This window comes from Bombyx mandarina, chromosome 12 (genome assembly GCF_030267445.1).
Source record: "Bombyx mandarina strain Sakado chromosome 12, ASM3026744v2".
Taxonomy (NCBI): Eukaryota; Metazoa; Arthropoda; class Insecta; order Lepidoptera; family Bombycidae; genus Bombyx; species Bombyx mandarina.
The window spans coordinates 12,360,070-12,372,673 of record NC_143219.1 but is presented as its reverse complement, the minus strand read 5'-3'; the positions used below and the strand labels follow the sequence as shown (position 1 = coordinate 12,372,673).

At 34.5% G+C, this 12,604-nt stretch overlaps 1 protein-coding gene across 1 annotated transcript; it reads left to right on the top strand.

Annotated features, from left to right (window-relative positions):
• Positions 1–3,761: 3,761 nt before the first annotated feature.
• LOC149501839 (thyrostimulin beta-5 subunit) lies at positions 3,762–10,714 on the top strand. Its single transcript, XM_089731815.1, has 3 exons — positions 3,762–3,984; positions 6,760–6,918; positions 10,538–10,714. The coding sequence occupies exons 1-3, from the start codon at positions 3,763–3,765 to the stop codon at positions 10,625–10,627; spliced, it is 471 nt and encodes a 156-aa protein (XP_089587941.1). The 5' UTR covers position 3,762; the 3' UTR covers positions 10,628–10,714.
• The last annotated feature ends 1,890 nt before the right edge of the window (positions 10,715–12,604 follow it).

Sequence of the window (12,604 nt, the reverse complement as noted above, 5' to 3'; positions counted from 1 at the left end):
TTTAAGTTTATTTTATACAACAGTTTAGGTATTTTATTTATCGATTGAGGCACTACGAAGTTTGCCAGTGAGTCAGCTAGTCTGTTATAAAAAAGTATTTTATTCAGTTTTAAATAACATTAATATTTAAAGTTCGTTTTATACGAATAGGATCTACTTTGCAACTAAGTGTACAGAAAATTTTATGTTTAATTTTGCCAACCAATTAGCCCTAATGCCGAGAAAAGGACTGGAAAATAATAAGATAAACGTTAAATTTAACTAAACGTCTTGTCCGCTGGAGATATTCGTAAAATTATACATTTAATAACAGGACCGGAGTCAGACGATAGAATTATGTACAGTAAATTCGGTAAGTCTTTGATTCCGTTAGCTGTACTGATTAATAGGGACGCTTTACTGTATACAGTAAGGCAAAAAATACCAGAATTTTATGCGAAGACACCACACTAGTAGATAGGTGGCAAGTACGTTCGGGTTTCTTTATTGCTTAGACGGACGAGCTCACAGCCCACCTGGTTTTAAGGGGTTACTGGAGCCCATAGACATTTACAACGCAAATGCGCTACGCACCTTGAGATATAAGTTCTAAGGTATCAATATAGTTATGACGGCTGCCCCGCCCTTCAAGCCGGAACGCATTACTGCTTCACGGCAGAAGTAGGCGAGATGATGGTACCTAACCGTGCGGACTCAGATGAGGTTCTACTGCCAGTAATTACGCAAATTATAATTTTGCGAGTTTGATTTTTATTACTCGATGTTATTCCTTCAACGTGGAAGTCGATCGTGAACATTTGTCAAGTACGTATTTCATTAGAAAAATTGGTACCCGCCTGCGGGATTCGAACACCGTTGCACCGCTACATACGAATGCACCGGACGTCTTATCCTTTAGGCCACGACGACTTCAAAAGATAAATACATATTTTTTTTATATTTAGCGAGATTACTGGTGGCCCGGAGGCCTTTCCAGTTTTACCAGGATAGGTGAGCGAGCAAGGGCTCAGCCAGGGGAGTTAACAGAGCCCAGAGGCAGGATCGGAATGCCGCCAGTCATGTTGAAGAATTAGGCTAATCAATCTACGTGTTTATTTATTTTCTTCCGGACTTAAAGTATGTTTTAATTTAAAATAAGCATTAAAAATGTAGGTTGACAAATGGAAATTGAATTAATATAGTTAGGCTACGGGTAAACAAATTAATTTTTAATTCAAGTAGTAAATAAAGTTCCGTCATATCCTCAAATGTATTAAAAAAAGGAAAGCCAAAGACAGAAACGCTTTTCTTTTTCGATCCGGTTAAAAGAAATTGAGATACCGAAACCACGAAATGAGTTTTCATTCCGAAGCGCCTCATTCACAGTTCGTTGACTTTTTCCGTTCACACCTGTCCCACTTAACCTGAATTTGTACCTGTACGTTCGAGTTTGATTCTATCGTCGCAATTAGTCTGCGAAAATATTGAGAGCAAACTGCCCCGGTAGAGCCGTTGTTATTCCATCTTAATTCGGTTTTCATCAACAATACAAACTGAAATTAAATAAAACCTTTTTAGAAATGAATGTTGGAAATTAAAATACGGAACTTGACTATTAACATAAATTTTATTTACTTAAAGACTCGTTTAGAGAATTCGAGCCGTATTTTAATATGTTCTTTTTTTTTGTAAGAAAGACGATGACTTCTATTTTAACAGTTAAATACAGTTTGTGAATTCATAGAAATTACTTCGTTGTCTGAATGATATTGTAAGACACAAATCAAATCAAATCAAAGCCGCAAAATTATAATTTGCGTAATTACTCGTGGTCGGACCTCTTGTCAGTCCGCACTGGTAGGTACCACCACCCCGCCTATTTCTGCCGTGAAGCAGTAATGCGTTTCGGTTTGGAGGGTGGGGCAGCCGTTGTAACTATACTTGAAACCTTATAACTTATATCTCAAGGTGGGTGGCGACAATTACGTTGTAGATGTCTATGAGCTCCGGTAATCGCTTAACACCAGGTGGGCCGTGAGCTCGTCCAAACAATGAAGCAATAAAAAAGAGAAGGTGGGGATCATCTCTAATAACGCTTTCATATAGCTTAATACGCGGTCCATGCCACCCGTGACCGAAAGCTATGGAGGAAAATCACATGTGGTCGCGATCATCAGCAGTGAGGGAACGATGAAAAAGAGAGATAGCTTAATCCCTTTTTTTTCTGGCAAGAGGTCGATCCACATATGGCGTGTCTGCCACTAGGGAGCGTGCGGAGTATGTGACTTAACGATCGGCAGATGTTGGGAGCAGACCGTGAGGTTGAGTTTAGAGCCCTACCCACCAAACGACTCCCCTTTTACTCCCTAACCCGACGTCCGATACAATCGGGTGTCAGAACCCGATCAAAAAGGGTTTCCCGCCTTCAACACTACAACCAGATTCGCGGCGCCACCATCTAGGATGCCCGACCGACGGGTCGTCTGTCTGTCAGGCCGCCCCGGGTGGTGCTGCTAGTGTCTCGGAATACTCCGCTAGACTGCGATATACTGGCTGCGCGTCCGTTGCTCGTCCATAGCAGAACTATAGAACAGCTTTCCTCTCTCTCCTCAGGTCACCCCGTAACTTTCACTTGGGCGGAGGACGCCCCTAACAAGAATCGGAGTCGGGCGACAGTTCTCCGTCCCTCGGCTCGGCGGCGACGGATCAGTGCGGAGAGGATAAGCTTTCGCTCTCTCGTTCCATCGCCTCCTTCTGCGAATTGATATACTCGCAGAAGTCGAACAGTGCCTTCCACCACAGCCTAATTCCTGGTAATGGAACATAAATATTTGATAATATGTGTAGTGTTCTGCATTTTCTTTATTTCAAGCACGGATTTTTTCTGTTTTCCAAAGAGTCTCTTTAGTACAACCTTTTTACGTTCAATATTTTTTGTACGCCTTGGAATTTATTTTGAACAAAAGCTGTTACTTTAGCTATTCGATTTAAAGTTTATAAGCTATCTAATACATTGCTTCCTATAGAACTTTTGAATCGACAACCATTCGAATTCTACATTCCCCTTGTCTTTACGCCTTATTTACAGCGGTTATAAAAATCTTAATTTGCATATATACGAGTAACTGAGGCAGAAGACCAACAAACTCCTGACTCGGAATTTATTTTGTCGTTATTTTATACCCTTTTTATTGTAGCTCACTGTAATAAGTTAAACGCGCGGAAAGTTTTACAGTAATGTTCAGTGGGCGGGAAAAACTGCGAGTTCAAGAGAGTCAGTCCCTCTGTAATTTTACAGTTATCTGTAATCCCTCAGTAGGAGTGTACGTCTATGCGTAGGTAATCAGTTGTTTTTGTTGCGAGATTTATAATAAGAATCGTGGGTGAGAAAATGTTTGTTCCCTTATTAAGTTTAGTATGAAGTTTATGATTCTTTAATTATAGGTAACTTTTTTTTATTCAAATCAAATCAAATCAAAAAAGTTTTATTCAACATAAATGAAAGTACATACTTGTTGAACGTCAAAAGAACTACCGCCAATTCACAAGAATAACCCTTCGTCCTGAGAAGAATTGGCAAGAAACTCAGCGGGCATGTCTTTTTTTTTTTTGAAATATTAGATTATTATTATTATTATTGCTTAGATGGGTGGACGAGCTCACAGCCCCCCCAGGTGTTAAGTGGTTACTGGAGCCCATAGACATCTACAACGTAAATGCGCCACCCACAAAATTAGAATGAAAGATGAAACACGCACTTATCTCTTGTATATTATTAACATAATGTCTTTTTTCGTTTATAGATTGTTAAAACCTACTAGAATGGGCAAATTTTTCCTTTTTGTATTATTCGTCACGCTATGTAGTGTAGTGTGGATCCGAGCATTATCTCCATGTGCTCGACGTGTGTACTTGGCCAGAGCTGAGCAGCGAGATGATAAAGGAAGGAGGTGCTGGGACAATGTGAAAGTACCTTCATGCGGTGGAAGATGTGATTCTAGAGAAGTATTCAGTTTCATAGTTTATCTCTCGACGTAAGATTGCAATTTTAAGGTTTCAAAGTGTACTATTATTATCTTTACAAACATTTTTAAGATAAAATTTATATGCAAGATTGATCTAAACATTAATGTACACCAACTAACCAAGCATTAGTTGATTTTAGTTTTTCTAAAATCCGATCCGACCTTTGCCTCCGATGCCAAGATTAAGGTTTCAAATTTATAGACAAAGTTTGATTGACATGTATCAGAGATTAACGCATGAAAAAGTCCATTTCTAATATTGAATAAAGTATTTATGTATACATTGATGAAATGTGTTTTTTTTTAGATAAACAGACTTTTAGATTTTTATTAGTGCCTGAAATTAAATCCAAACGGTTAATATCGTACAGATTTGAATCATTAGTTCCTATCGAGGTATATTCTATTTGGTATCAGTGGTGATGGCCATTTATTAATGCATATTGCATGCTTCAGTAAATCACTCAATAACAATACGTCTGCATCTAAAGCCTAGTGTACTCTAAATAATGACATACATAGCTTGGTGTCAAGGTTCGTACTTTTTTTTTTATTGCTTACATGGGAGGACCAGCTCACAGCCCACCTGGTGTTAAGTGGTTACTGGAGACCATAAACATCTACAACGTAAATGCGCCAGCCACTTTGAGATATAAGTTCTAAGGTCTCAGTATAGTTACGGTTGTCTCACCCTTCAAACCGAAACGCATTACTGCTTCACGGCAGAAATAGGCAGGATGGTAGTACCTACCCGCGCAGACCACCAGTAATTACGCAAATTATAATTTTGCGGGTTTGATTTTTATTACACGATGTTATTCCTTCACCGTGGAAGTCAATCGTGAACATAAAAATACCTTAAAACATCAAAATTAATATTTCTACAAGAATATCCAAACAAAGTATATATTTAAAAAAAATGTACTCTTCGGCGCCTGAACGGATTTTGATGATTTGTATGTTTTAAGTACAACGTATTTTATACATAAATATTTACGTATGAAGGTGTATCTAAATTAGAAAACATTTGTATCCTATAACAATCGTCTTAACTCTACAAATAACTTTCAGTACCATTTAATTTTAAGCTCACCGATCGAAACCAAAAGGTTTGTTTCGCATACTTGAAGAGGCTTTTGGTCTAACCGCAAACTATAAATTGCATATAGTAAAGGGGAATGCCCATTTCAAGCAGAAAGCAGACAATAGATTAGAGAAAAAATACTAAGTGCATTAATTTTGTCATAAATAAATATGCATTTACTTTCTTCCAAATGAGCGCCACTGCAGTTTACAATAAGTAGTTTAAAAAAGTAACTATAATGAAAAAACAAGGATTTTGATTTTTGCGGGAATAATTATTTTTTTATATAATAAAAATATAAGTAAACATTTTCAGTATATAAATAAAACATATAAATAAAACATTTTAAGTATTCTCAAATACTGAAAATGTTTTATTTATATGTTTTATAAAATATTATATTAATGAGTTAATAAATCGATTTTAATCGATTGTAAGCACATAAAATAACATTAAAGACATACCCATTGGACTTTAACTTGTAACTATACTTGAGACCTTAGAACTTATATCTCAAGGTGGGTGGCGCATTTACGTTGTAGATGTTTGTGGGCTCCAGTAACCACTTAACACCAGGTTGGCTGTGAGCTCATCCACCCATCTAAGGAAAAAAAACCTTTACTAGTATTGTTATTTAAATATGTACAACTAAAACAAAAACATAAAAAATAATATGTACTCGTAAAAAAAGATTAGGAAAAATAAATCAACTATCGGTTATTTAAAAAAATAATCCATATATGAATTTAATGTAATTATTTTCCATTATACTGACAACACTGAATTTAATCTGACTGACTGACATTTCGCAGTTCGCTTGCTGCTTACGTTCAAAATGGATGTGTTTTGATTTTTCTTCGATTTATTTTACTGGCTTTGTTTTATGGGTTTTATCCTCCCTTCAACGACGACTTTGGCTCAGGAGTTAAGGATCACAGCTACATTCGATTATGGATACCGATCAATAACGTTTCTTACTACGACTGAAAAACATTGTGTGAATTGTGGTTTTAACCTGACCGAGATTCAAAACCATACATTGGATAAAAATACCTTAGGAACATCTCTCTTATCCTAATTAATAAATTAAACATTAAGAAAAGACAAGTTCTTTAAGTATCTCACAATCCGTCACTTATTTATATAGAAAATTAAACTCAAAACTTTTTTTTTTTTTTATAATAGTGGCGTCAATTTCAATATATTTTTTAGATATCTAATACATTTAAGAATTTGAAACAGTCCATTTTTATAGTAATATTTGATGCCCATGTTGGGCCCAGCACACTATGGAGAGTGGGCATTCCCCTTTATCGATTTAAATTAAGTAACCGCTTGCATATTTGTATTCTATGCGTTTCTAAGTTATTCATTCGATTGTGATTAAGTTTCGTGCAGTTGTTGTTGGCACTCCATGAAAGGTGTCTGTCTGTCATAGTTTAGTAGTACCTAGTATAGAAATCGATATCTAGTTTAGTAGTAGTATAGAAATTGACATTTTTTATTTTATTTCTTTTATTACTTAAATGGGTGGACGAGTTCACAGCCCACCTGGTGTTAAGTAGTTACTAGAGCACATAGATATCTACAACGTAAATGCGCCACCCATCTTGAGATATAAGTTCTAAGGTCTCAGTATACAACGGCTGCCATTTTTAAAATATTTTTCAGATTTCCGATTGGGAGTTTCCGTTCAAGAGGTCCTATCATCCTGTATGTGTGTACGGTACGAGGATACCGCTCATTGTACGTTTGAGGCACTGCGATGAAGACGTAACCCCCGGTACCGACATCTTTCATTACGTTGCCGCCGAGAACTGCCGCTGTAAGGTAATTTTGAGGTACATTTTAAAAAAGTTGTCGCGTGATGATGTTTTTAACTTAATTTGATAGACAAATAAATATCATTTCATATTCAGAAACCGATTTTCATATTCTCTTCTCTCTCTTCTTAAATACTGGCTTGATTTTAATGAATTCAGTATCAGTTTAAAGTTAAGAGTTGAACCTTTAAGATGATGTCATTTTTATGATTATTAAAAAAATATTTAGTACACAAGATCGCGCGGAACCAATTTCAAGTAAGTGATTCCAAACTTTTGCTCGCGAGTGTATATTATACATAACAATAAACTATTAAAAAAACATTAAAATAAAATTTCAAGTGACGCTTCACTCGGGTTGCTGCCAAAATTCTCTGATCATATTTATTAAGAATAGAAAAATGGTAGGCCGTTGAGATTTTTACTAATGGAATTATTAATATCTAAAAATATTAAATAATTCATGGTTTTAAGTAATAATTATTATTACAATATATAAATATTGAATTGAACAAAAATAAACTAAAAAGTATGTGAATTATAACCATTAGCAATTTTTTTTTTTATTTGTTATTCTAGTCACAGACAACTCTTTCGTTTGGCAGCATATAGGTTTACTATAAGGTTGTATGGGCTAAGTCCTTTGCCTATGGGCAAATTTAAAAACTATGACACTCAGTTTTGCGATGTTGTCAAATAAGTAATTTAATTTTTTGTAAAACAATGCCAGGTTGAAAGAAATGTTGATACATAAACTAAACAACGTGAAAAAATAAGGCATCGTTTTTCAAGTACAAATAGTTTTGACATAAAGTTGGCCCACTTTTGGGCATTGTCCTTTGTATTTCCTAATTTAAATTCTCTCAAAATCAATAATCCAATAAAGAAACGAATGTTTTTCTGTAACTTTGTTCTCTATTTTATCTGGACTTTTAATTAACATGATCGGGTAATTGTTAAAAAATGTAACTCGGACAATCTAAGGCCGTAAATGAGGAATACTCGAATTTACGACGCTTCAGATGAAGTTTTGTCGTAAATTTCTGGATTCATGCCAATTTTATGACGCAATTTTCAGGCTTTCTACATTAAATGCTCCATATTCATTCTTTGATAAAATCTCTTTAATGTCGGCTTAAAGTATTTAAGATCTTGCATTTACAGTTATTACTTATGTATATTTGTATCTGGAAGTCATAATCATAAGTGGAAAGTTTAAAGAAAATGTCATAATATACTATATTATACTTTCGCACTAAGTAGCGGTCTAGATGGCACTACTGATGTCCATGGGCGACGGTGACTACTTACAATCCGGTGGGTTGTATGCTTCTGGCTATAAAGGCAATAAAAAATACATTAATTTTTTACAATATAATAACGTTAAAGCTCACATTAAACTAACATTATTACCATATTGATTGAACTTATTCATTAAGGACTGTTGTGTTTTTATGATTATATTTCTCAGTTCCATTATTATAGCGAAGTTAAAAGGAAGAATAAAAAATTAAGCTTTTAAGTACCTACAAACAGTATTATTACACTCTATCTATTTTTTATTTTCGTGTTGCTCGAAGGAACAAACAGGAAACAGACAAACAGGAAAATGAAACTAAAATTTAAATTAACGTATAAAAACGTGCTTATAGCCACAAAAACAAACAAAAAAGTGTTTGGGCAGAAATTATCTTTAGAATTATAAAATTTACTACATGACTGGTGGTAGGACCTCTTGTGAGTCCGCGCGGGTGGGTACCACCACCCTGCCTATTTCTGCCGTGAAGCAGTAATGCGTTTCGGTTTGAAGGGTGGGGCAGCCGTTGTAACTATACTTGAGACCTTAGAACTTGTATCTCAAGGTGGGTGGCGCATTTACGTTGTGCATGTCTATGGGCTCCAGTAACCACTTAACATCAGGTGCGCTGTGAGCTCGTCCACCCATCTAAGCAATAAAAAAAAAACCAAATTTTTCAACTTTCACTAAATTGTTTTGAAAGTTTACTTGAATGACAAACTGATAATTTCATGACATCTGACTTAAACCTTGTTTTTTTTTGTTGGGAGTGAGCTCTAATTCTATAAAAAATCTTTTAATAATAATATTACGACACGAAAGTTGCGCCAGTCTTTTGAAGGACTTTTAGTGGAAATAAAATATAATCCTGTACTGGATGATCAAAGACGATTCAGACCATTTTACTTGACGTTTCTTGCGCAATTGTTTAGGATTTAATGCCACTGCGGATGTCTCTGGACAGTGTTTTTATCCTGAGGATTTATTTTATTATAATGGAACCTCTGAATAAAGTTTATCTTTATTGGCCTATGAAAGTGGAACGAATGGCATGAATACCGCATGATCAAATTGAAAAACTGGTTTCGCAGCAGTTTCACTGACAATTGTGGTTCATTTTTTTATTACAAGTACTTGATTTGTCAGGCAGAAAGGAAACTACGTTAAATTTATTTCGATGTACCCTTAGCATTATGTTTTCTTGCAGAATACATTTTAGATTGATTGTACAATAAAAATATGTATTCGATATGTAAAGATTATTTTTCTTTAATCGAGGTTTCAGCTCTGAGTACTTTTAAACGGCCCGAATTATTTGCTCTTATTAATATGTCGATGATATTCAAGACCAACAACAGCCACAGAGCATTAAGTGTAACCTTATCACATTTATCTTTAAAAACAATTAAAATATATAACAAGAACTCGAAATAAAACTGTTATAAATTAATTCGAAAGAACAATTATAATGTGATTATAAAACATGCTATTTTCGGAAAAATCCAAAGTGCTATTATATTTTATTTTGATGCCAGTAATTCTCGTGCAAAACTTTTAACATGTAATAATAACAACTTAAAAATAATGTATTTCTTGGAATTTTGCCATTTTTTAAGTGAAATCTTCTTTAGCGTCGTGATTTAAAAGTTGATGAAACAAAAAATCGACAGTAAAAAGAGACAGACATATGAATTCATAAGATTTAACATGGGGGAAAATGAGATAGGAAGCATGAATTTCTTATGAATATAAGAAAGATTGTTTATGAATAAGAAACACGAATGTGGTTTTTTTTGTGCTCTACCTCGTAACTAATATTCGTACATAATAGAAATTAAATCAATCTGTGTTACTACAAATACGAATTATAATTAAATTTCATTTATACGAATAATATTTAAAACTAGCGGACCCCCCGGCTTCGCTTGGAAAGTAGCGCACGCGATCTAAAGAATTTTAGGTAATTTAGTTACACATTGGATTACATTATTGGAGTTTCAGTAAGAACCCCAATTTTTTTTTCAATATAATAAATATAGCCTATGTCACCCGGGGATAGCGTAGCTTTCCAACAGTGAAAGAATTTTTTAAATCGTTTCAGTAGTTTCGGAGCGTATTCAATACAAACAAACAAACAAATCTTTCCTCTTTATAATATTAGTATAGAAGTATAGATAATTATCAAAATTTGTAGCATAATAATCATTACTAAAACCTACAATTATCGTCGTCCCGAAATTTTACATTCGTCTCATTATCTTGAAGCCAGAGATTTGAAGGTTTCATTTCTACCACGCGTGAATTGTACACGTGTTTTTTTTTAATTCAGGTTTGTTCATCTCAGCATACAAGTTGCGAATGGCTCCCACCGAACTCGACATTGCTTGAGGGCATAGCGACCGAAGAACAACACCACTAACATAAACTTAAGCTGTAAACTTCTGGAACTTCATTAAAAGTTGCGTTTAACTCAACATTGTAATTGAGGTTTAAGATATTTTATAATATATGTCGGCATTACGCCAGAGTTTACACACATAAGCAGCTACAACTTCTTTTATACAAACAAATATAATTACTGCGAAACAATTCACAAAATATACCTTAATATTCACAATATATATTTTAGTGATTTTTACATGACTCTGACATTAGTTTATTTTACATAAATTACTTTTAACTAATATAAAGTAACATTGTTATTATCCAACCTAATGATAGATGGCGCCGACAACATCATTGCATAACAATTACAATATTTAATTAAATTATTACAGTTAATTATAATATAAATTATTATTAATATTTATGCTTTATTCATATTTAATTATTTATACAGTCATTTGTGTTTTTAAAGAATAATATAAACATTGAACGTATTCTGAACATCTTAAGATCAAAACAGTATCTGCTAATTATTAAATATGGTAGAATAACAGTTTCATCTTGCTAATAATAAATAAACAATAACATGGAATAAACTAAACTATATATTATTATGTTAATTATTGCCAATAGTGGCGTTTGCGCCCATATATACGTCATATGTTTTTTAAACTATCATTAAATGCATGTTCTGTGATGTCTTATTTATTTATCAGTTGTATGAAAGTATTAATTACGGATTAAGTGTGCCAAATTTTCTTATGCAATCGATTACACACAGCCTTTACCTTCTGATTGATAACTTAATTCAATAAATAATCGAATGAAGATAAAAGATTCATCTAAAACGCTGTAGTTAATCAAAAAAACTCACGTGTGACAGCTGTGAAAAATCACTATCCTACTTAGTAACATACTAGAAGATGTTATTATCCGCAACACGCTTCGTCAGATTACAGAAATAGAGTTATCAGCAACATGCTTCGTCAAAAAGTACAATAGAATACATACTAGAATGGTATACATATATCGTTACGATATATACCTGTAATTTGCCTTTATAATAGACATGTCTAAAAGAGAATATGCCTTTTCTTAGTTAAATCTTTAAGGTACAGGTCGTTTATAAGGTCAAATAAGAAATGAAACAAAAATTTATAAATTTTAATCATAGTTTCAAGAAATCTAGACTTTGCAAAGCGAAAATCAAAAAGCTCTTTCTGTCAAATGAAAACCTTTTAGGAAAATATCTTATTATCGCTGACAACAGATTCTTCTAGCGGTTTGAAGAAAACATTACGTTACGTGAATTATTTTAGACCAATTTTTTTATAAAGTATTAGAGTAAATTAGATTTTTGAATTACCAATATACTTGAGTGGCGATGTTCACTCTCCATCAGATGTGTAAGCTACTCTTGTGCTTTCAGCGGCGTTAAGTTTCGTTTTTTTTATCAATGCTGGGTGAAAAAGCTCCCTGTCGAATTGGTGTTAAGTGGTTACTGAAGCACATACATACATTAAAACTTGATTGCAGACCTCTACCACACTGGGGCAAAACCTCAATTGGATTGTAGAACGACTGTTCCTACCTTCAAACCAAAATGGGTACTTTTACGCATTTATAATAATGAGGTACGTATGTTTTTTTTATTTTTTTATTGCCTTTGTAGGCAGACGGGCATACGGCCCACCTGATGGTAAGTGGTTACCGTCGCCCATGGACTTCAGCAATGCCAGGGGCAGAGCCAAGCCGCTGCCTACCGCTTAATACTCTCCACAAGCCTTGTTTGAAGAAGGACATGTCATAGCGCTCGGGAAACACAATGGAGGGGAGCTCATTCCATAGCCGGATGGTACGTGGCAAAAAATACCTCTGGAAACGCACTGTGGATGACCGCAGTGGCTCCAGGTAGTATGGATGAACTCTACTCCGGTGGCGGGCGGTGCGATGGTAAAAACGAGATGCTGGTATCATCTCAAACAATTCCTCAGAGCACTCCCCATGGAAC